Source organism: Artemia franciscana, chromosome 4 (genome assembly GCF_032884065.1).
Source record: "Artemia franciscana chromosome 4, ASM3288406v1, whole genome shotgun sequence".
Classification (NCBI taxonomy): Eukaryota; Metazoa; Arthropoda; class Branchiopoda; order Anostraca; family Artemiidae; genus Artemia; species Artemia franciscana.
The window spans coordinates 22330445-22355769 of NC_088866.1; the positions used below are offsets into that span (position 1 = coordinate 22330445).

A 25325-nucleotide genomic window follows, 5' to 3' on the forward strand; every position below is an offset into this window, starting at 1 on the left:
ATTGCCACTTGTTTTTCTTGACAAATTTCTCTTGACAAATATTCTGTCACGAGAAATTGTCAAAGAGTCAGGTTTCTCCATAAAAGGTCGGGATACAACTACTAGTTTTATATTTCGTCATGCTACTTAAATATTTAAAGTAGGCGTGGTTAGATGTTAAAGCAGGCGTGGTTGAATGTTAAAAGTAGGAGTAGTTTGAAAACCCATTTTTGTTATCTCGAAAAGACGAATGAAAGCCAATGATTCCAGACACTGTTTTCTCACCTTATTAATCTGTTCGTTTGGTTGTATTATCTTTTACGTTTAAACTATTTTTCCAATCAATATGTAGAAAAATATCATTGTTCTTATGTTTTTTTCTTTCCCGAATTTTGGTTTCTTTTATTTTCAATATAGAAGAACTGAATGTTTAAGCCTTAGAACATACCAATTTCTTAGAATAAAGGCAACTGAATGTTTAAGAATGAGGTTTATACCTTGAACTAAAGAAAAAATAACTTGAAAAAAGAAAAGAAAATAAGAACTTGAAAAAATTAAGTATAAAAATAACATATGAAACTAAAATAAACATTAAATATGCAATACAATAAAACTAAAATATAATAAAATATTAGAACTGAAAATAATTTAACAAGAATAAAAAACGTAAAAACAGAAATTCACAATTTACTACATGATGTGTCTTATTTTACATTTCGAGTTGATGAAAGTTCAGAATAAAACAAGAAAGAAAATATTTTAAATACAACTTTTAAATACAAGACAACTGAATTTTAAACACTAGGCTTTAAACCTACAGGAAACTTGAAAAAAAAGGACACAGCTTAAAATTAAAAATCATAATAAACAATAAGTACAGAATGTAATAAAAACTAAAAAAAATGGAATATAATAACTAGAAATATAAAACGAGAATTTTCAAATAAAAGTACCATTTACTGCATCATCTATCTTAGTTGGACGTTTTGGGTTGATGAGAAAGTATGCAATAAAATAATAAATAATAATAAAACATAACAAAAACTTTTTTAAGTGAGAATAATTGAACGTTTAATACTTGAGTTCATACCCAGAACAAACTTAAAAAAGAATAAAAATGAAAATAATAGATGTAAGATGTAAAAATAGCGTATTAAAATAAACTAAACACTAAATATAGAATCCAATAAAACCTAAAAATAATAACTGAAAAAACTTAATACAAAAAAAAATAGCTTTACCATTTACAGCATCTTCTGTCCTAGTTGAGGCTCCGGGTTGATGGGAAAGTATATCAAAAAGGATCAGAGAGCCTAGGCTGTGCCCAACAAGCGTTACTTTTCCAACAAAGCCTGGGTTTCTTTCTATAAAGAGCTTGTATAATCTATTCATTTCACTCCCGACTGTAGATACAATAGACTGAAATAAATAAGAAATAATAAAGAGAAACGCAAAAGCATTAAACCCATCTGTCGAAAAAGTTTCTGATTTACTGTGTTATTCTATGCAATAGTAAGGAAATTAATAATTGTTGAAGAAGAGGAAGATATTAAAGAAGACGAAAAAATCAAATGCGAGTCTGTTTCTTCTCCAGGGTAATCATCTCGAGTCAGTGGTCTTCGATAATGGGTTTCTCATAACGATTGGCTCAGCGGGGTCAGATGAAGTAAATTAACTCATTCCTGTTGGCAAGGCGTTTAACTAGTCACCACTGCTCATTCCTGATCGGTCAGAAGACCGGGAGATTGCACACCTTCTGTCTTATGATTCGAGATTAATAGTCAACCAACCAGAAACAGTTTTTCATATCGTCTGGCTCAGTGTGGTCGGAAGGCATGAAGTAAATTATTCTCGTTGGCAGGGCGTTTACCCCGTGGCCAATGATCATTCTCAATTGATAAGAACACCGGAAGTTTACATCCCTTGTAAATACTTGAGGAACAGTTTTGTTTTATGTTTTCAATTATGTTTCATGATTCGAGACCAATAGTCGATTGGCCCAAAAGAGTTTTTCATGCACTCTGGCTCAGTGGGATCGGAAGGCGTAAAGTAACTGATTCCAGTTGGAAAAGCATTTCCCTCGTGGTAACTACTCGTTCCTGGATGGTAAGAACACCGAGGGATTACGTCTCCTGTAAATAATTAAAAAAGTGTTTTGCTTTATGTTTGCAACTTTGTTTCATGATTCAAGACCAATATTAGTGTCTCTAATTATATTTCTGACTATTCGTTTGTTTCTGAGTACAGGCCGGAGCGTTGCCGCATCAGCTAATAAAGCGTAGCCTAGAAGATTTCATTCACTAAAGCGCCAAGAATAAATGCATTTCCAAAGATTTCGGTTACCTTCATTGACACCATTTACTTCAAACTGTGCATAAATAAGGTGAAGCCTATAAACTAAATTACTATTTACTTTACTTGAAAATAAAGCCAAAATTTTCGTAATTTTTCTTCTTTACGTCGTTTACATAGAAATTCTTCGGGCGGGAAGGAGAGATGCAGGTAACTTATTTTGGAGGGACATGCCAGTTCTTCCCTGCATATGGTTAGGCGGACTTTCTTATAGCAAAATTTCCTTGCAAGTAACTGAAATGATCAGTAGTTTCCATAGGCGTCTCTAGTCTTACCAAAAAGATAGCACACTAACAGTTGTACAGGCAAGAATCCTAAAAGTGCTTCATAAGATAAGGGACGACCAAAGACATTACTTTGACATTATGACGACCAGTGACTTTCTAACGTAGACCAATCTTATTAGCATTTGCGATTTTTGTTCATAGCATTTCTTTGGAAGTTATTTAAGAGATCATTTATGAAACAAGTCATACCAGAAGCTCCGTATTAGCAATATTAGTCGATGAGAAAGGTTTAATTGAGGTAAACATTTTGCACAGTCGTTTAATTTAAACTATATTTAAGTTTTTCTGGTTAACTTGCATTTTGAAGAATATATATATATATATATATATATATATATATATATATATATATATATATATATATATATATATATATATATATATATATATATATATATATATATATATATATATATATATATATATATATATATATATTATTCTTCAAAATGTAAGTTAGCCAGCAAAACTTAAATATAGTTTAAATTACAGTTTAATTAATATATAGTTTAAAATAATTTAATCAAATTAATATAGTTTAAATATTAGTTAAATTATGGTTTAAATTCTTGATTTCTAATTGCCTCATAGATGTTTGATACCCTTAAGATACCCAGGACATGAAAAATAAAACCACTTGTTGTACTTTGAGCCCATTTTAGGTCTATTCATATCTTTACATCGCGAAAATCGAAGATTTTTCTTGTAGCTATTTCAACACTCTGAAGTTTTATTTTTGTCAGTGTTGCCACGTTGAACCGTGAAAATAAATAAGCAAAAATAGTTCGTTAAATTTGTTAATATTTTTCGTGCGTAAAAATTCAATATTAACAATTTTTTGATTCTAAAAGACAAATACATGTTCAAGGGAAAGATCGCCTTCTTCGGACGATATGGTACCTTAAAGAAACGCCCTAATTGCCCAGTATAAACTATTTTAGTTTGTGTAGCCAAACTGTTTAGAATTGCTTGCCGTAACTTTCAGAGATCTGAGTAAACGACAGAAACTAAAAGCCGATATCAACTTTATGGAAGTCATAGAAATGCCAATTAACATCTTGTATTTTACGCCGGAAATACAGGAATTAAGATTTCATTAAACCTACATCATTAGAAAGAGTCAATTTTTTTTTTCGATTAAACGAACCAGAATTTTCTTTTTAAGGTTCAGGAAAGGGCAGTCTCTAAAATATTCTAGCATACCTTCTTAAAAAGGTTAAAAATCAGCTCAAGGAAGTATCATTTGACTAATTTTACAGCTTTTGAGTTTCCTGTTATGCTACCCGCTTTGATTTAAAACCTTGCCGACACAGGGGGCATATTATTTACACTATAAGTACCTTGAATAGACAGCGCTTTACTTAATAATTGGTTGAATATTATATTTTTCTTTATTTTAAACTAGCCTCTCGTTAACTTTCCGAACTGTTGACATATTTAATAGCCCCTATTTATTTTTACCAAATTGGCTTCGGGAGCTCCTTGTGGTTATGGTCAAGTTTGCTTCTGGGCCCTGTATCTTTGAGACGGCTAGCCGAAGTTGAGACTCGCAAAATGGATTTTAAAATGTCGAACGACCTTAATATGTCTTGTGCCATATGTTTTCAGCTCAATATATATAAATATATATATATATATAGTTAAGGTAGGAATTGAAGTTAGTTAATTAGGGGAGTGCCTGGCTGTCCTATGATTGCGGAATAAATACTTTACACTTTTCATTGTGGTATTGTTGTTGTTTTCAAATAATTTTTTTTTATAAAAAATAAACTGATAAATAAAAATAAATCTAGAATTACAAAATAATATTGAAAATTACCTGACAATACTTTGGTGACATGTAAAACAGAACATCTAGTATTGTATTGTTGACTAAATCTCGTTCAAATCGACACGAATCAAGAGTAATCCGCTTAAGTAGCTGATCGACTCCTGTCTCGTCTCCATGCACTGCAGGACGCCATTTTACAGGAATAAATTCAACTCTGTTGCGATGACCAGATGTATTTGAATGGCCAAAGTATTTAGACAGAACATCGTGAGATATTTCACGACTATGGTTAACTAGAATGTAAATACAGAAATATATAATGATTCCATTCCGATTTCAGGTTTGTACCAATGTACAGGAAACCGGTGATACTGAATGTGATTATCAAAACCGGAGCGAAAAACAGGAGAAAAATAGATACAGAGAAACCAAGAACGGCTTACAAAAAAGAAGGAAAAAAAACCTGTCTAGCCAGCCAGCCACGACAGGTTCTTCTCTAAAGTAGCATATAATTCCTAAAATACTAATAAATACTTTTATCCATTTGTTATGGTATTGAAAGATATATAGTGTTATTAAAAAATTTATTTTTTTCAACTCAATTTGAAATTATGCTATAGGTAATTCTAGAAATCTCTTCATCCTCATGATATTCAAAAATAGAAAATTCAGAACTGCTTCATTAAAAAATGTCCTTTTTTCATTGATAGGATCAAAATATCAAATATGTTATTTTTGTACAAAATGTGGCTGGCGGTTAGTGATCAAGATATATACAGTGGTAGCATCTAGCTTGCTCATTTAAGATTCCTCCACAGCATAAATACATAGAGTGATACTCCTCCGCAAGCACTTCATCGCGTAGGATTCACTCCTCCACAGCATAAATACATAGAGTGGTACTCATCATGGTCAGAAAAATCCCTAACACAATAATTTTTTGGATTTACTCCTCCGTACACGCTTTTGGGTAGACATTATTGTAATAAATACTAAGGAACGAACGGTAGGAGTAGGATGCCCCTAGTACATATATCTAATATTTCCAAACTAGTCTTCCAAACTCCAAGACTCAAAAATCGACCTCCAAAATGTAAAATCCCAGAGCAAAGACTCAAAAGTTGCAAGGGTTTACACTTTGAGTCACACAGTTGGTAAATCTTGCTCTTGAGCACCAGGATTCTATTGAGCTGTTATTACTAAAGACGATCGACCTTAGAAATTCAGGTTTACACAGTCAAAGCCTAGGAGGCTAACTTCCAAAACTCCAAGACCCTAAACTCGGCCATCAAAAACCTGGAATCCCAAAAGATAGTCTTCAGAGTTGCGAAAATTAACACTTGCAGTCACATATTCAGTTGCTCCATGTCTATCCGAATCAAGTAGTCAACAACAGATGATTATCATTTTTTTTTACGGCTAATTTAGAATCCCACGAACAGGGATTTTATGGAAAGAATTTTTGGACTGGAATTCTAGAGCACCGGGATTATTTTGACTGAATATTACTGATGGCGTTCAACTTCAGAACTTGCTCGTGAAAAATCATGTTCAAGAAGCCCTTTTCTCTTTTTTTCAAAATAACTAGATAAAACATCATTTAAATTGAAGATATCAACAAGAACTTTGCACTTTTATTGCAATACAACAACAAAAATTATGATTTTGTAAAAGTATGAAAATGTAAAATCTACATTTCTAGTACAAAAACAACTCACCAGTTTCGACGAAATCTAAAGTGGATCCTATTCCATGAACAATGAATACTAAATGATCTATCTTCTCTGTTTCATCATCCGGCAGGTATGAATGAAGCTTAGCTATTGACCTTTGGACAAAAGTGCGCTCATGTGATGGAACCTTGAAAAGACAAAAAATTAAATCAAAAGATTCAATCATGCAAAAAATCTGTCGTACCAGTTATCTTTACACCAAATATTAAGTGTTAACCTCATTACGTAATATTCTTTGTTCTAATGCTGATACGGAATCGGATGCAAATTTCTGTATGTACCCGGACGTCTTTTCAGACTAAGGCAAAAGTTCACTTTCCTAGCCACTAGCTGATCCTTCATTAGCAAATTAGTCAATCAGCCACTGATCACGTCTTACACAGGTTCTGTAATTGATCTATGTGACCCAAAACGATTTTAGCAATTTAAAAAATAAACAATCCAAAATTCTTTACTGACAGATTAATTTTGTGTTCATAAATTACCTTCCTCTTGTCTGATAAATAACACCTATATTAGGCAAAAATTCTCTTTCCTAGCCAATTCGTCATTAGCCATTATCAGCTTACCACATTGTCACAACTTCTGTAACTAACCTAAGTGACAAAAAAAAACTTTTTCCATTAAAACACGAACGATCCAAATTCTTTAAAGACAAGCTAATTTTCTGTTCATAAATCTACTAGGTGCATGTGATTTTATTCTAGATATTTTGTGATTGCTGAAGATGATAACAAAATAAAAGGACCTATCTAAAGTCATCCGCGAGTGGCCCTGAATCTGTCTAGGGTAAAAAATGTATATGGTTCGAAAATTTGGAAAGCACAGGTGGACATTTCAACCTTTTTCTATGTTCCACTTTTCGTACAATCCAAACAATTCTAAAAAAAAAGAAAAAAAAAAGTTACACAGCTAAAAAAATACGCTTAACGTTACTTTGGCAATAATGTTGCATGACCCCCTTCCGCTTAAAATCATCTAATGATTATTGTCTAACAAGAAGAAAAGAGACTGGTACTGCACATTTAGCAAAAGCGAAGTGCTGAATGAGGAAACAAAGAGAAGCAGAGAACAAGAATATTTTTATTCCTCAAAATTGCCGTAAACTTGACATCATGAATTTCATTTTACTTTAACACTTTCATTACTATTTCATTTCCATTTACTACTAATACTAACAACTCATTCCAGCACCAACGAGCCAATACAAATGCTCGCGCTTCAACCCTTCTCTATTCATAGATCCGATCGTTTCAGTTCTAGGCTCGTCTCTCAGCTCATTTGGCATACCAGTGTACTCAAAACAATTGCTTAGCATCTATTCAGTAGCATTTTTACCCCACTTCATCCTTTGCTTCCCCTCAAAATATGCGGACAATATTTTTCCTATCATGACCGAAAAGATTAAAAGCACATCGTTACAGTTTTTATCTTCTTTTCTCTTGCTGTCATTGTTTTGTATCTTTTTTTGCTTTTTTAAGTCGGTTTCATATAGTTGACGCTCCTACTTTTCGTTATTTTCTTATTCAGCTATCTGACCTGTTTTTTATTCTTTTATTTTTTTCAGCGTCAACAAGAGCTTTCGTTTAATGTCTTTGTCGTCTTTTTTTTTCTTTCAGCTTTGTTTTACTTTTCGTTGAAAATGCGAATTCGGCCAGTCAGAGCCTGTCGTCAGGATTTCTGCTTATATCATTGTGCTTAATTTTGCTTTTGTATTTTTATGTGGAGTTTATTTACCTGACAAAAGTACTTTTTACCGTCTTCTTTTTTATTATCAAATTTCTTTCTGTTTAATTTTCTCAATTCTTCGGCAAAACTCTTCATGACAGTCATGGATTCCAGCCCAAAAATGGATGTTTTTTTCCGTTGGTAAAAATACTGAAAAATCTTTCTGTATCGGGTAATCTCTGCTTTTTTGGAAAAATGATATTACTTTAAGCACCAGGTTTCACTTTTTTTCACTCTATTTTCTAAAAGGTCACCAAAGGAACCTCTAAGTAATTGTTTTGTCATAAAAAGTAGGCAGTTTCTAGGAGATAAATTGTAAATATTTTACACAGGAAAGCGAGGCATACATTCCCCGCAAGGTTGTCCTAAAGCAACAGCCATGTATAGGATGTGCAAGACCATGTGTGGGATGTACAGGATCGTTAGATGGCTACACAGTTTAAGCTTCAATGGGATGAATTAGAGATTAGTAGTTGAAACTAACTGTGATCAGGACCAATTAATTTTTTTTAAGAACCTTCTTCCACTAATAGGGAACACCTCAGCTCCCCTAAATTATCTGAAGTTTTTCCTAAAATTTCAGCTGTCTTTGTCAAAGACTAACCCGATACGAGAGGTAAACAAAACCAAATTTTAGATTTGATACGTCCATGGTTTTTAAGTGGACATTTTAGAACGTCCTCTTGAAAGCCCTCCTTTTTCAAATATCCTCATCAACGTCCTATATTTCTTAAAGGAGATGACCAGTCCTTCCCCTTTTGTGCGGACAAGCATATGAATACGCTCTTTTATGCTGCACTTAAATTATTTCTGCAATAGAAGGGGATCTGTCACACGCATCGCCCAAAATTCAGACACAGTCTAAAAATATTTCACAGAATGAAGGGAGGATAGGAGGGAAATTATTCTTCGCCCTTCCTCCTTCTGTAGTTGCCTGAAGGCTTACTAAAACTAGAAAATATGGGTAGAAAATGTTCTTGTTGAGGCTACAGTGACTTTTTGAGGCACAAAATAACAAAACCAAGAGGTAGGCAAAAAGCTCACAAAATAGAAATATAGTATAAAAGAATAAAAAATAGATAGATTAAGGCCATATCCTGACGGTGGGTGGGGTGGGGGGGGGTGTTTATTCCCCCCTCTCTGAAATGTTTGTCCAACTCGTAAAAACGTGACATAAGTGCGGACACACAAATTTTAATTCTTTTTTTAAAGTTGTTTCTGTAACCCCCCCCCCCCCCCAAAAGAAAAAAAATCCTTGATACGGGCTCGAGATGGATCCAATAAAGAAAATGATACAAAATAGAAAATATAAAAAACTAAAACCTGCAGATAAGTAGAATGTAAACAAGACAGAAAACAACACGGAAAATAAAAAGCAGCAAGAGATTGGCCACGTCCATGCCTAACAATATAAATAAATTACCCATTTAGCCATTTGCGGTGTAGATGAAGATAGAAAAAAAGAGTCACGCGCGTTGAGACTCACGACCTCCCCATTGCCAATTTTCTCGTGACCTGGCCACTGATTAGTCAAACAGCAAAATCGATATCTCGCCTAGAAAAAAGAAACATATATAATATGTACTAGGAAATATATATACCTAGGAAATATCGCGCGTTGCTGCCATCTTAAAAGAAAGGAAATTCATAGACAATCCCCCTACGGAAGATTTCCCCTTTCCCCGCGAAAAATTTCCCCATGTATTAATAAAGATTTTTAATTTTAAAAGCATTCGAAAAATTCTCCTTGCGGACCATTCTCCCGGAAGCTTCCCTCCCATCCTGCGGATAATTCCCCCCCCCCCGTGGATAATTCCCACGACAATGCTCATTGATTAGGGAATCGGGTATATATATATATATATATATATATATATATATATATATATATATATATATATATATATATATATATATAAAACAAAAAAAAACACAATAATGCACTGAATTAATAAGAACGAACATAAAATGATTCTCAAATGTCGTGCTTTCCACAATAGAATTAACGAGGAAGAACTTGGACGTATCATTCGTATGCCAAATCAAAGACTTCCTAAATTGCTCCTCCATTGCCAACCAGAAGGCATCCGTCATCGAGGAAGACCAACGAACCTGCTCCTTAGAACATAAGAACGTGACAGAAGAACCGTCTAGAGAAGTCACATCCAAGAGTGGGAGGACATCAACGCAGCGGACCACATGAGGGAAGTTTGGAGGCTATTCATTGACGCTCAGAGTGCCTCTGGAGGAACTAAGGTCTAAGTTAAGGCTCAAAGTGCACTGCAATGCTGCGTGCATTACTTGGCTAAAATTTCCTCGAGGTGTGCCACTCTACAAAATCAGCCTATAACACTACATAGTCATGAGTTTGATTAGAAAATACGATTAACTTCCACCCCGACGTTTCTTTGAGACCCGAGAAGTGGGTTTTAGTTTCAAGGAAAAGGGATAAAGACAGGACCAAACGGAGCACCGACTCACAACACAGGAATAGTTCCAGCAATTTGTATCAGACTTATTTTTGTCATGACATTTTGACAGGGAGAAAAATCTAGAACTGGTTAATCACGTGACGAACATATGAAATTATTGAAACAAGAGCAAGAAATTGAGATTTAGAGTAGGGGGAGGGGGATACACCCAGCCCCTTTGCTTCCATTTCGAAGTACGTGCCTATCCAGGTTTAAAACCAAAAGAGTCCATAAATAAGATACTTTTGGTCAGAGTAAATATCAAAATCAAAAATTGCGAATTCCGATAGCGATTGCCACTGCTTATAAATCTTTGCATTTAAATGGTGGATGAAAATGAAATATATCCCTGTTATCAATTCTTCGAAATAAAAAGAAATTTATGTATAAGTAAAACATAAACCATTAAAAAAAAGTGTTGACAATCGAATAGATAGTCGTGACCAAAAGTTTCAAGTTACCTCGATTTTAGCAGATACTGCTTCATCAAACGGAGTAAATCTGCTTTCAAGACGCTTCTTCCAGAGCCACCCACTTCTTCTAACTGGGTATGGTTCTTCTGACCAATACACAGGGTAGCACTTACGATCAACAATTTGAACGACAAACCGGTTACCCATCACATTTACTTTGGTCTTAGTGTTCTTTTGTTTTATTACTATAATAAAAAAAAGAAAAGTAAAATAAAAGGTAGAAAAGTAAAATAAAGGCATAAAATTCATAGACTATTTGAATTATCCTCATTCCCTGACCATCTACCTTAGTTCAGTCCTAGGATGGATGGATGATAGACTATCTATCAACAAGTGAAATGACATCGTTTTTATAAATTTCAAAAAAAGGCTTAGTACCCAAGGTAGTCTCAGTTTGGAGAACAAAAAGCCTTTGAACCCCCCCCCCCCGACTCTCTCATCGCAGAGTTGGTGGGGTAAAACTGTCATGGTTTTCTTCATACTTCACTAGTCGTTTTAACGGTGCTGAAACTTCGGACGACCAAGTTCCAGTTACTTATGGAGTGCCTCAAGGTTCAATTCTTCGGCATTCACTATTCCTTGTTTATGTCAATGAACTCGTTAGGCTTTTTAGTACATAACGCCAAATCTCTGCTGAAGATGTCAGAAATGTATAAAAAAAAATATATAATTCTCAAATCGCAAAAATAGCTGCATCCAATAAAGAGTGATGAAATTATCGCATTCACTGATGACCTTACGTTAGGGGCATCAGCTACAGATTAACAATCCCTTTTTTGTTGGTGTAATTGAATGGCGCTTCCCAAATTTCTTCTCTATGCTCCATACAATCCCTTACAATAAAGTTACAAATGATGACGGAGAAAATTTATCATTGGTAATAAATTTATCACTGGTTCAGAATGTAAAAAGTCGTAACCTGCCTTTTTTTCTTGTATAGGTTAGAGTTGTTCTATAGTAGGACATACATATCCTACTATATGTAAGCACAGTAGGTGAGAGTTGTCCTACAGTACGGGAGCTTCCAACTTTAAAAGATCCTATATGGTGGCCGCTTGACCGATACGTAAAATTCCTTGGACTTCATCTGGATGAAAATCTTATATTCCAGCAGCATATTCAGATGATAAGAGTCAAGGTTTCAAGAGGACTGGTATCATACAGAAGCTTAAGCAAAGTTTTTCTCTTTCTGTTCTCCATCTTTTATACTTCTCTCTCATATATCCTTGTCTATACTAGCGTCCATCTTCATAATTGTCTACTTTTCCATCTTTACTTTCCCCAATCAGTAACCTCCTCCTGAAAGCAGCAAAAGTTCTTTCGTTCACCGCATACGCTCTTGTCCATCTGTTAAAGATTAAGGATATCTCTCACCACGGAGATCTCTCATCATGTGTTACTTGCATGTTTCAACGTATCAGTGAAGTCAAACCATTTACAGCTCGAGATCAGGAGGCTATACTGGTTCCTTCTAACCCTTTAGTGCATTCAGACTTTGGCCTGACCGTTGCTTTGGGGTGTGCCTAGAAATCGTTTCCTTTTTGGCCTCGGGACTCCCATGCCATCGGTTCCTTTAAAAAACACGCCAAAATTTTTTTTTTAGGATAAAATTTGAAATTAAAATAATTGAATAAAGTAGTATTAGGGAGGACAATTGATGGAGTGGAATTATTTTAATATTATTATGAAGTTGACGTTGGTTCTTGATGTTGATGATGAAATGAGAACTGTTTAGGTTGAAAGGTTATGTTGATATATATATTAGGTTGAAAGGTGATATATATGAAATTATATAAATACTATATTGTGCCCACAACGCTCTTTACTTAGGCAGCGCTATTGTGCTGCCTATAATAATTCATTTAAATTGTTATCCGAAGAACCTGTTCTAGTTTTACACTTATTAGCCAAAAATCTGGTCATGGGTTTTGAAGTTGAATCAGAATGCCAATGACCACAAAAATACTTTCAAGTTCAAGCTATATTATTCTTTAAATATCGAAATTCTAAATTTCAGAAACATTCAAAGGGCCCAGAGGCCTGTTAACTGGGAAAACAAATTTAACAATGTATTTTAATCATTCGTACTGAACTAGGCTTGGACAAATATATTATTGATATTCACTCACCCTTGTTCAATTGTCAATCTTCAGATTGACAGTTTGACCGGTTGTTGGGTCTGTAATTTCAGTCAACAGACGATTTATTAAACAAATATCAAAGAGACTGGGATGGGGAAACAAACTTTCCAAAAGACGTGACCTATCTAGATTATTTTTTCACATCGGAAAATTCTAGTACGCCCAGTTTTCAGAAAAAATATAGTACGATTTTCGATGTTTCGATAATATAGTGCGAAAATATATACACAATTATTGCTCATTTAAGATACAAGATTACTTAGATAGATAAATTTAATTCGATTTAATTTTGAAACCCACTGATAAATTAAAATTGGCTGTCAGATTTCACATCACCTGAGGAAAGCCAAATGTCTTCATCTGAGGACAAACATTCGGGTTGCTTTCGTTTCTGATCTGTGTTGAAGAATCCTTTTCTTCTGCCGACAAGTTTGCCATTTGATTTTAATTTTCCCATTGAAACCCCCTAATAACTACACTGTGCTATATCCCTACTTTAAGATTTCTAATTTATACAATACCTTTTTTATATTCTTCTTCTAAAAGAATGGAATCTTTTTTTGAGAAAGGATGCCAAATTTCTTCCCCAAGAATGGGATGTTTCTTCTGGTAAAACCAATGGTGATCGACAGGAACATATGGCGCTTCTAGCTACAAAATCAGTAATGCCAATTAAAAAAATTAATTGAAAAATTTATGATTAAATAGAGGGCGGTCAAAAAAATGTCCATGCAGAGAGAAGAATAAATAGACGAGTGCCATTAGGCGGTAAACCACTCAGTGACAAAGTGATAGTGTAGCAGACATGAGTCAGGAAGTTTTAGGAAGAGTGATATGCATGTGAATCATATTTCACAGGCTGGGATGCTTTTAATTATTGAAATTATCCTTTCACATTATCTGAAAGTAGCAATACAGAGAGCAATAGATAGATAGGACTTGCTTAGGCGGCAGACAGATGTTCTATAGTGTTGCATACATGTATCACATTGTTTAAGAAACAACAGCAGCCGGGTGAAGAATATTTCATAAGTAAGATAATTTTATTTGTTTCATCCAAACTTTCATATTGCTCAAAAATGGCAAAAAAAAGGTATAAATAGATGGCACTGACGTTGGTGGATGATAGGTATTCCACAGAGGGTGACATATATGAATCCCATTGTCTTAGAAACAACAGCAGCCACAAAAAGCAATTTTCATTGCTTTTTGTGCAGCCACGAAGAACAATCTTGTTCATTGAGACTAACTTTTTATATCACTCAAAAATAAAAATTGAGCAAATAAAAAAACAGAATAACAAAATTAACAATTGGGCATTCCACATAAAGTGACAGACATTGTATGAATCCCATTGTCTTAGAAACAATAGGGCATTCCATATAAAGTGACAGACATTGTGTGAATCCCATTGTCTTAGAAATAACAGCAGCCACAAGAAGGAACTTTCACACATCGAACAATCTTATTCACTGAGACTAACTTTTCATATCACAGAAAAATAAAAACAGAGACGTAGAGATATATGGTATTCATTTTGGTGGCAGATAAGTACTTCACACGGTAGATTATACTGAGATTGGTGGTAGACACATATTGAACACAGGGTGGCAGACATAAATCCCATCGTTTTAGAACCAACAGCAACCATATGAAGCAGATTTCACACGTAGAACAATTTTATTAATTGAAAACCCCTTTTCATATCGCTCAAAAATAAAAATGAAGAGAAAAAGATAGATGGCATTAATTTTTCTGGCAGATAAGTATTCGAAACAGTAGATGATACTGAGGTTGGTGGCAGACATGTAGTCATCACAGTGTGGTAAAAATAGACGGTAAACAGTGGTAACAAAAACCAGGACAAAAAACAAATCATATGAAAACTAAGATAAAAATTTAAATTAAATAAATAAAAAGAAATATTCATTCAGGTTAAAAAAAATTAAACATTGAAATTAATCAAATGAAGTATCCTTTTATAGAGGGAAAAAAGAAATGAAAAAGAAAACAGTGAAATTAAGCAAATGAAGTATCCTCTTATAGAGAGAACAAGAGCTAAGAGCTCATATGGCACTTGTGACGAGGCAAGTAGAGCTAAGAGCCAAGAGATCATATGGTATGAGCTCTAACAAAATTCTATGAATCAATAGATTGTTTTAAAAGGAAAATAAGAGGCTTAATGCCGGTCAGGATTTAAAATAAGAGCTCTGAGTCACGATGTCATTCTAAATATCAAAATTCATTAAGATCCGATCACCCACTCGTATGTTATAAATACCTATTTTTTCTAATTTTTCTTCTCCCTTTAGATCCCCGGATGGTCGAATCTGGGAAAACGACTTTATCAAGTCAATTTGAGCAGCTCCCTGACACGCCGACCAATTTTCATCGTCCTAGCAAGTCCAGAAGCACCAAACTCGCCAAATCACTGAGACCCTCCCCCCAACTCCCCCAAAGAGAGCGAATCCACTATGGTTCCATCAATCACGTATCAAGGACATTTCCTTATTCTATCCACCAAGGTTCATCCCGATTCCTCCACTCCAAGTGTTTTCAAATATTTACCCCTCCAACTCCCCCCAATGTCACCAGATCTGGTCGGGATTTAAAATAAGAGCCCTGAGATGCGATATCCTTCTAAATATCAAATTTCATTGAGATCCGATCACCCGTTCGTAAGTTAAAAATACCTCATTTTTTTAGTTTTTCAGAATTCCCCCCCCTCCTCTGACTACCCCAAAGAGAGCAGATCCGGTCCGGTTATGTCAGTCACGTATTTTAGACAGGTTTTATTCTTCCCATCCAGTTTCATCCTGATCTCACCGCTTTAAATATTTTCAAAGATTTCCGGTTCCCCCCACCTGCCCCCTTCTAAATATGAAGTTTCGTGAAGATCCAATCACTCCTTCGTAAGTTAAAAATACGTCATTTTTTCTGATTTTTCAGAACTAACCCCCCCCCCCCCCAATAGAGCGGATCCGTTCCAATTATGTAGATCACGTATCTAAGACTTCTACTTATTTTTCCCACCAAGTTTCATCCCAATCCCTCCAATCCAAACGTTTTCCATCATTTTAGGTTCCCCCACCCCAAACTCCCCCCAATGTCACCAGATCTCGTCGGGATTTAAAATGAGAGCTCTGAGACCTTGAATCCTTGTTTACATATGTGGTGTCTAATAGTAGGACAGTTTATTCTCTTGTCATTGATCTGAAAAGCCAGTTTGCATGTGATACTGTTTGTTTGTTTTATAAGCCCCCTCCTTTTCCAACACATCTGTTCTGTGATTTGCTTGATCAGCTTTCTGGTGTGGGGACTTTCTCTAAAAAATGAATTTGTGTTTTGGGAGACTTTAATTGCAATATGTTAAAGGTTGGATCAAATGATGAATGTGACCATCTTTTTGATGTATTTTCTTCTTCAGGGCTACTTCCTTCAATTTTTTTTCCTTCTCGCGTTGACCTTTCAAGAAATTCTGCCACTTTAATAGATAATATTTTCACTTCTCATTCTTCTAATTTGAAGTTCTCTTCTGGTCTTGTTTTCACTGATCTTTCTGATCACTTTCCTATTTATCTATCACTATCTGTGCCTAAAACTGAGATTACTGTGGATGAGAAAGGTAAGTCTTCTTTTAGAACTTTTACAGATAAAGAAATTTCTAATTTAATACATGGTCTTCAGAGTAATGATTGGTCTAGTGTTCTCGAAGCTAATGATGCTGATTGTGCAACTAGATTATTTTTGTGTCGTATGGGAACTCTGTTGGATAAGCATTTTCCTCTTAGAAATAAGCCAAGGAATTTTAGACCCAAATGCCCATGGATGTCTAGAGGTCTGATCAATGCAACCCATATGAAGGCGTCTTTGTTCAAGGCCGCATGTAAAAGTAAGACACATGATGATCTTTTGAAGTATAAACATTACAAAAATGTGCTCACTTCTTCAGTTCGTTTAGCAAAAAAGCTGTATTTTTCGCGTCGAATTAATGAATGCAAGGGGAATTTGCGCAAGGTTTGGACTGTAATTAACGAAGCTCTCTCTCGCAAGAAACTCAAACATTCCTCCCTATGTCTTTATAGAAATGCTGATGGATCTGTTATGGACAAAAAATCATCAGCGAGTGCCTTCAATTCGTATTTCACCACACTTCCTTCAGTTCTAATTCCACCCCCGAGTAGAGTAAGTTGTTTTCCCTTGGCAGAGAAGTCTTTTTTCCTTTCCCCATGTAGTACTTATGAGATTTCTAGTATTATTTCTCAACTTCCTAGCAGTCGTTCAGTAGATAGTTTTGGTTTGAGTAATAATGTCCTTAAAAAAATTAGTCAGTTTGTTTCTCATCCGATTTCACACATAACTAACCTCTCTCTCTCTCTCTCTTCTGGTATTTTCCCTCATTCATTTAAAGTTGCTACTGTTCTACCTTTGGACAAAAAAGGTGATTCGTCTCTAATTTCAAACTACAGACCTATTTCTCTTCTTCCCGTCATCTCAAAGGTTGTTGAAAAAGTAGTGTATCGTCGACTCTCTTCATTTGTATTTAGTACTAATTTGACTGATGGAAATTCTCTCATCACTAACCATCAGTATGGTTTTCGTCCCTCATTCTCTACCTTACATGCACTTACTGATGCTACAGAGTTTGTGCGTGTTAATCTGGACAAGGGCTTGTGTGTTTTGGGTCTATTTCTTGACTTTTCAAAGGCCTTTGAAATGGTTGACCACAATGTTCTTCTGTCTAAACTATCTTATTCGGTGTGCATGGAGCCCCACTAGAATGGTTTAGGTCCTACCTCTCAGATAGATCTCAGTATGTTTTGGTTAACCGTACTTCTTCCACTACTTTGCTTGTATTGAAAGGTGTCCCACAAGGCTCTGTGCTTGGACCACTTTTGTTTCTAATCTACATTAATAATTTTGTTGATGGTCTTTATCCCCATGTTCGCCCTGTTCTTTTTGCTGATGACAGTAGCTTTTTCATTGCTGCGGTGGACCTGCCATCTGCCACTTCTATAGCTCAAGAGAGTGCCATTGTCAACTTTAGGACCCCTTACCGTATGAGAGACGTACAGGAGCCTATCACCCTGACTTTTGGGAATGATATTATACCACAAGCTACTATGGTGAAATTTCTTGGTGTGTATCTTGACTGTTTTCTTTCTTTTAAACCGCATATAACTCACACCCGTTCCTTAATCCTCCACCAGTCTTCAATGTTGCACCAGATTAATTCATTTCTTCCTCCTGATATTGTGGTTTCTCTTTATTATGCTTTTATTCATCCTTACCTTTCTTATTGCTGCTCTGTCTAGGGCAATACTAATAAATCTCTTCTCTGCTCACTTCAAAGAGCCCAAAATAGGCCAGTGAAGGCTACTTTTCTTCTCCCTCGGCTTTACCCTTCCTCTGATCTTTATAATGATACTGGAATAGCTCCGCTGGATCATATTATAGGTAAAAGTACTCTTTATTTAGCGCATTCTGCTTTTCTAGGTACTCTTCCGCCGACCCTGCAGCAGTTTTTCTCCAGGACAGGCTAAGGTAGGTACTTTTCTTCTTTGCGTAATTCTTCTCGACGATTTATTTTACCAAAACGATCCACTACAGCAGCTCAGAGGTCTCCTGTATATTAGTCAATTCTATTATGGAAGTCCATCCCTTCGGATGTCCCTCTTTTTCTTTCTGCAAAGGCATTATTTTGTCGGGTCTTTCCAGTTCAATAATTTTTGTCTCTTTTTAATTCTATCCCAATTTGTATGTCACTTCTCTTCTTTTAAAATCATTTTCAACTGTATGTTAAATCTCCTTCTAAATCTTCTATCTGTTAAATGTCCTTGTCTTGTTCCAATGTTGTTTTTTTTTGTTTTTGTAAGTGTTTTATTCTTGTTCTCTGTGGCCCATTACAAGCAAAGCGTCTTGGGCCTATTAACTGATTTACTTTTGTAATAGCTTTTCTTTTAGTATTAATAAATTGATTGATTGAGACACGATATCCTTCTAAATATCAAATTTCATTGAGATCCGATCACCCGTTCGTAAGTTAAAAATACCTCTTTTTTTTAATTTTTCAGAATTACCCCCCCCCCAACTACCCCAAAGAGAGCAGATCCGTTCCGGTCATGTTAATCATGCATCTAGGACTTGTGCTTATTTTCCCACAAAGTTTCATCCCGATCCATCCACTCTAAGTGTTTTCCAAGATTTTACGTTTCCCCCTCCCAACTCCCCCACAATGTCACCAGATCCGGTCGGGATTTAAAATAATAGTTCTGAGACACGACATCCTTCCAAACATCAAATTTCATTAAGATCTGATCAATGGTTCATAAGTTAAAAATACATCAATTTTTCTAGTTTTTCCGAATTAACAGGCCCCCCACTCCCCCCCCCCAAGATGGTCAAATCGGGAAAACGATCTAATTTAATCGGTTCCGGTCCCTGATACGCCTGCCAAATTTCATTGTCCTAACTTACCTGGAAGTGCCTAAAGTAGCAAAACCAGGACCGACAGATTTTGCGATTGCAATGTCACTTGGTTGAAAATAATGCCATAAATATAGTGCCAAATATGAAAATAGTGCCAAGCGCCATAAAAACCACAAAATATAAACTTTGCTTGAAAATAGCCACTACTCTGTGATTTGGAGAATGGATTGAGCTATCTCACATTAGTGTTAATTGGCCAAAGGGAAAATTTGATGAGCTATTTCTTGGCATTCTTACATAGACGGCTCCACAAACGACTGTTATGGTGAAGAATTTTGTGCTTAAGATGATGGAAGTGAGACGCAAACGGCGCAATTAGAAGTACATAGTGTTTGATTTCGATTTTACTCTGTTTGTAGCTAGATGTATGCAGTCACGACTTTTGTTTATGGCCCCCAAGTTTTCCAGTACAAATTAAATATATATATATATATATATATATATATATATATATATATATATATATATATATATATATATATATATATATATATATATATATATATATATATATATATATATATATATATATATATATATATATATATATATATATATATATATATATATATATATATATATATATATATATATATATATATATATATATACCGTGTGATCAACAAGCTTAGCAACCCTTGGAAAAGCCTGCAAGAGTATTTGGATGACATTCGTAAAAAAACACAGACTGCATAATGTGTTTTTGTGGTACTTATATAATAACACTTTGTTAAACCTATTAACTAAATGAAATTAAAAAGAAACTAACAATATAAACTTGCTGAGAAATTTGATAAAAAAAACTCTAGAAAGTAAACAATGGACTCAAAACTTAATAGAGCTGATATTGGATTATATGCGGTTTCAAACTTGAAGCAAACAGCTAAATCAACGAAGATACAAAACCTAAGTGCAATCAACAATAAAGGCAAACTGAAATAAAATTAACTTAAATAAAAGTGATGTCCCCCCTTCACCTCAAGCCTGTAAGGCTAGAGTTTTATTTGTATATTACTGAAAACCCAATAGCTACCTTAGACTGAAAATTTCATTTACCTAGCTAATTTTCCATACATGATTGAAGGAAGGATGGACTTCAAAGGAAGAAAAGAAAGGTTATAAGTAGTTAAAACTATTAAAACTAGACTATTAAAACTAAATTGATTGTCATAAATACCACATAAATAGTTTTCAGTAAAACAAAAATAATACTCTAGTCTTTGGTGGTTTAAGGTGATCATCAAAGGAATTCAAAAGGATTTTTAAAATGGTTTCCTTTCCAACTGCCATAATAACTACCATATTGTTTGACCAACGTTAGCTGAAACAATAAGTTGGTAGCATTGGTTATGGCAGCAGCAGCAGCAGTCACAGTGGACAAATGAAATAAATTCGAATTGATTAGTGTTTTATTAACTTTTATTCAATAAGCTCAATTCAAAGTTTCAGCACGACAAATTCAGCATTCTAATCCTTTGTTTTTTTTGTATATACAACGAAGAAAACAAGTTACAGTTAGGAAGGTAATTCAAGAGAGTTCACAAGACAAGAATAATAAAAAATTTTCGACTTTGATCAACCCCCCGACGTCAATTAAAGTCGCCACCCCATGCCATACATATATACCTCAGCTCAGAATATCATTCTTCTTTTGTTTTAGCAATATTTAATAAGAATTTTTTTAAGCAGTCCACAGGCTCACTTTCAGCCCACTTCCAGAAAACTCCACTGATTCCAAATTTTAAAACTATGCTGAAATAAGGCAATTTTTTGCAAAAACAATGTTCTAGTAGCTTGACCGTCCTGTCTATACCTTTTAGGGTTGTCATCCTCAAAATAGGTAAATGACAAAACTAGACAACTCAAGATACCCATAATAAATAACGTAATCTCATTATACCATTAAGTACTGATACATGATAGTTAATTTTTCTAAGTTTGATTTCTGCATATGTATGTATATGAATGAAACCTAAGAAAAAAAAATACATTTTATTTTTTAATAAAATTCATTTTTAAATAAATTTTTTTTAATAATTAATTTTTATAAAAATGCTCTTTCTTTCCTAAGCTTTTGTTTTTCTCCGTCATACTGCAACCCCACAAATACTGACATTCAATAAGCATTCCTGGCCATGGAACCTTGCAAGGTACATGATATTACATGTGCCTTTATTATTTACTATTGTAAATGTACCTATCTATATAAAAAATGAAGCTCACCTGTTGAGACTGACTAGTCTGTGATTGTGGCAGAATAAGAACTGACGGTAATTCTTCCGTAGTAAAGGTATTGAGGCTTTGAATAAGGAAATTTTGAGGCTTTCCAACCTTGATTTCTGGTTCACCCTCAACTTCCTCTGGTGCTTGGGCAGATGCTCTGCCACCACGACCTCTTTTTTGACCACTCATATCTAAAATCAAAAAAACAAAACACAAATAGCAATTTTTCTATTTGCATAAAGCATATAAAGAATTACAAGACTTATATCCTGCAAGAATTACAAGTTCAGTGGTTATATTTAGTCATGATGATCATGCAAGCAATATTAAGATTCTTAGATTCCTGAAGTTATAGAGTTCAAAGAGGGTTATAGACAATGAGTAACTCATGTGAGCTTTGGAGTTGGAGTCAGGACAGATATTTATTAGAATTTGAGTCAGACTTAAGTAGGAGCCTTTTTTTGTCAAGACTAGATTTCTTTTGAATGCTAGTATCAAAGACATTAATTCTTCAAAAAAAAGGAATAGATTTATAAATGTTTCTAAGTTATTAGTTTTATAAAAATTGTGAGTTTAAAATGTTCTGAATAATTTTGCTATTAATGTATCATTTTCTTAGCTAGTGAGTAGAAATTAAAGATTTCCTCTATTGAGAATTTTATTAAGAACTTGAATGTTTGGTTGGTTCTTTTCGAAATTATCACATACAACTTTTTATCATATTTAGCTAATGCCCAAACTTTGTTTTTTCCCACTTAAGAAAAACAGAAAAACTTTTTTGCTGAAAGAAGTAAGCCTAGTCCTTTTTTTATAAGTCAAAAGTGATTGGAGATCAATCAGCCAAGGGTGTATTTTCTGGGGGTAAATACTCCCCCCCCCTTTACAAAAAATGGAATCATTGTTTAAACACTTTCAGAAACACTTATGCATATTAGCCTATTCATAATAAGAAAGCATTATGGAGCAACCTCCCTCACATAATAGGCTAATTTATGTTTGTTTTAAATTATTATGTTGGTCCTTACATTCTCTTGAAAAACTTTTGTTCATCCTATTTCAAATTTTAAGTTTAAATTACCAACACTAAAATTAAATTAGTTTCTCAGACAACAATAACATTAAAAAAGATTGTTTTCAGTTGCTTGCAAGCTAAACAAAATGAATTTATAATTAACCCAATGAACAAAATTTTGACTGAAAATTGAGTTTGAAAGGTTACCATTTTAAAAGTGATGAGAACAGAAAGATAAGAATCTATTTCCATATTTTGAAGTGTGTGTTTCCATAACAAAGTGGATGATGTGAATGGCCAAGAGACTTACTAAGTTAGTATTAAAGAATTTAAAAGGTGGTACTGGTCTGGTTGTTGGTGGTATACCAATCAAGTCATTTAAGAACCTTCTTATCATTTTTTTTTCAATTTAATTCCCTTTTGAATCAAAATGCTAGACAAATATCTTCCTGGAACATGCTTTAAAAAATGAGTGCATCAGATTTAGAGTATGCTATATATATATATATATATATATGATTTCCTGAAAATATTTGCTGCACATTAGGATCCCTTGTGATCTTAAAAAGGATCACAACTTAAGCAAAAACAGATTTGTTTTTCCTTAAGACAGATTTGTCTTTGGCATATGTATGCTAAAGGAGAAGGCTATTTTTTAGGTGTAATCCTAGCCTATGAAAAAAGATTCTGGAAGGAATCCACAACTAGATTTTTTTTTATTTAAATGGTCCAATTAAAATTTTGAGATATCATCTACTTTCTATGGCTGTAATGAGAGAAAGGTGGCTGGGGCATGCTTTGCAGAAGAAGGATGACAGATTACCAATGATTGTCCTTTTTGGCCAGCTGTCTAGGGCTAAACAATAAGCTGGTCATGATCATCCATGGTTGGAGTGGGAGGATTTCATAAAGAAAGCTAAACGAAATGGGAATTTTCTGGGAGAGTGTACAGAGGGAAGCTTTGAATAGATTGGGATGGAAGAGGACTGAGCTTAGCCATGTTGGTCTAAGGCAGCTTGGTGCTGCAGTAATTTGTTAATAGTAGAAGTATTATTTTGTTAAAAATAGTTGAAAGACCAAACAATTATAACTTTCAAAAATCTTCATTTAGTAATAACAAGGAGGAGAAATTTAAAATCCTAACTTCTTTAGGCTGTCAGAATGATATTTCAGGATTGTGTTGTCACAACAGGACTGAGAAGCAAAATATTTACTTCTTTTTACTGTCAAAAATTTGTTTTCAAGTCTTGCTATGGTGCTGAGGCAAAGAAATTGATAGGCATATCATTACTTTTTTGAATTTTTGGATTGCCTTTTTTTTTGCAAAGAGTGGTGGCTTTTACAACACAGCCTAGTTGTTTTTAAGGGATTTGTATAATAGAAAGTAAATGTATGTGAAGTGCAAAAATTATTAATTTAAGTTTTGGATTTTTGTGAGGAAATAGTGGCCACTTTACTGCCTATTTTCATCCAATTAAAGCTCTGAATTGTAAGACATATGTTCATCCTGAAACATTAAAATAAAGGCAAAACTTGTTAGCACTTTAGACTATTTCAACTACCTACCTATGATGCATACTTGTCAAGGTTCCCTTTGAATTGTGAGTTTATTTCTTTGTTTGCAAGTTTATCAAAGCAACCCATTATGTGCACACACACCCCCCCTAAAGAAAATGCTGGATCAACAATTTTCTCTCAGAAAATCCAATTTAAAATAACAAATTTCAAGATATAAAACTGTCTAATGACAAAACAAAGAGCCTGAATCACAGATTTCAGCAAAGAATGTCTATGACTTCTTGCTATCTCAGAAAAGGTTCAGGTTAGGAAAATAAAATTTTCAGGGATGAATCTACAGACTAAAGTACATCCTGGAAAGGTATTTTGAAGTAACTACCTCTACTCCTTCTCCCTCTAGAGGGTCCTGACCTTAGATGACTTTTAAAAATATGTGAATTATTAAAGTGAAACCTTGCAAAATAGATCTTCAGCTTAATTGAAGTACAACAAAATTGTTTTCAGCTTCATAACTTTGCTCAATTCCATTTTTAAGGTTTTAAAGATATGCAAATACATTTCCTAAATTTTGAAAAAAAAAACATTGACATGGCTCAAATAACAGGAATTGTATTTTCAGAACTAAAGGCAGAGAAAAAGCAACTAATAACTGAAAATTAAGGTAAAATGTTGTTTTGTCAAAATTTCAATAGGTATAGACATGTCATGTAGGCAAATTTCAGGGCCCTCTAGAGGGAGAAGGAGTGGATACTTTAAACTACTTTCCTGTAACATACTTTAGCCTGTAAACCCACCCCTGAAAGTTTTATTTTCCTAACCTAAACCCTTTCCAAGATAGCAAGAAGTCAATTATCTAGAATTTTACCAAGACTATTGTAACTGTCACTTAATGCATTCAGTGAAGGTTTAGAGTACAGGCTACTGAGAAGGAAACATTAAGAAAACAATTTAGACGTCCTAAAATGCAGAACAGTTGTATAACTAACACATTTAGAATACAGCTCCATTGTAGCTTAGTTTCTCCCCATCTTCCCTAATAAGCATATACAGTCCAAACCATGGATTTCTCATGTATCCTGCCAGTCATCACTTGTTTTGTCATAGCCTAATTGATTCAATTTATGGGTACAAAAGTTAAGCCAAGAGAT

The 25325-nt window shown here is 34.3% G+C and overlaps 1 protein-coding gene across 2 annotated transcripts in view; it reads right to left on the reverse strand.

The window, feature by feature from the left end:
- Positions 1-25325, reverse strand: part of LOC136026155 (phospholipase DDHD2-like) — a 43849-nt gene that overhangs the window by 17880 nt on the left and 644 nt on the right. For both annotated transcript variants that reach the window (XM_065702459.1, XM_065702460.1), the window contains exons 2-8: positions 21648-21838; positions 13457-13586; positions 10783-10979; positions 9274-9405; positions 6108-6249; positions 4438-4682; positions 1221-1398 (exon numbers count right to left, since the gene is read on the reverse strand). In XM_065702459.1, coding sequence (XP_065558531.1) covers positions 1221-1398; positions 4438-4682; positions 6108-6249; positions 9274-9405; positions 10783-10979; positions 13457-13586; positions 21648-21836 — 1213 coding nt within the window. In that variant the 5' untranslated portion in view covers positions 21837-21838. The remainder of the gene's footprint in view (positions 1-1220; positions 1399-4437; positions 4683-6107; positions 6250-9273; positions 9406-10782; positions 10980-13456; positions 13587-21647; positions 21839-25325) is intronic.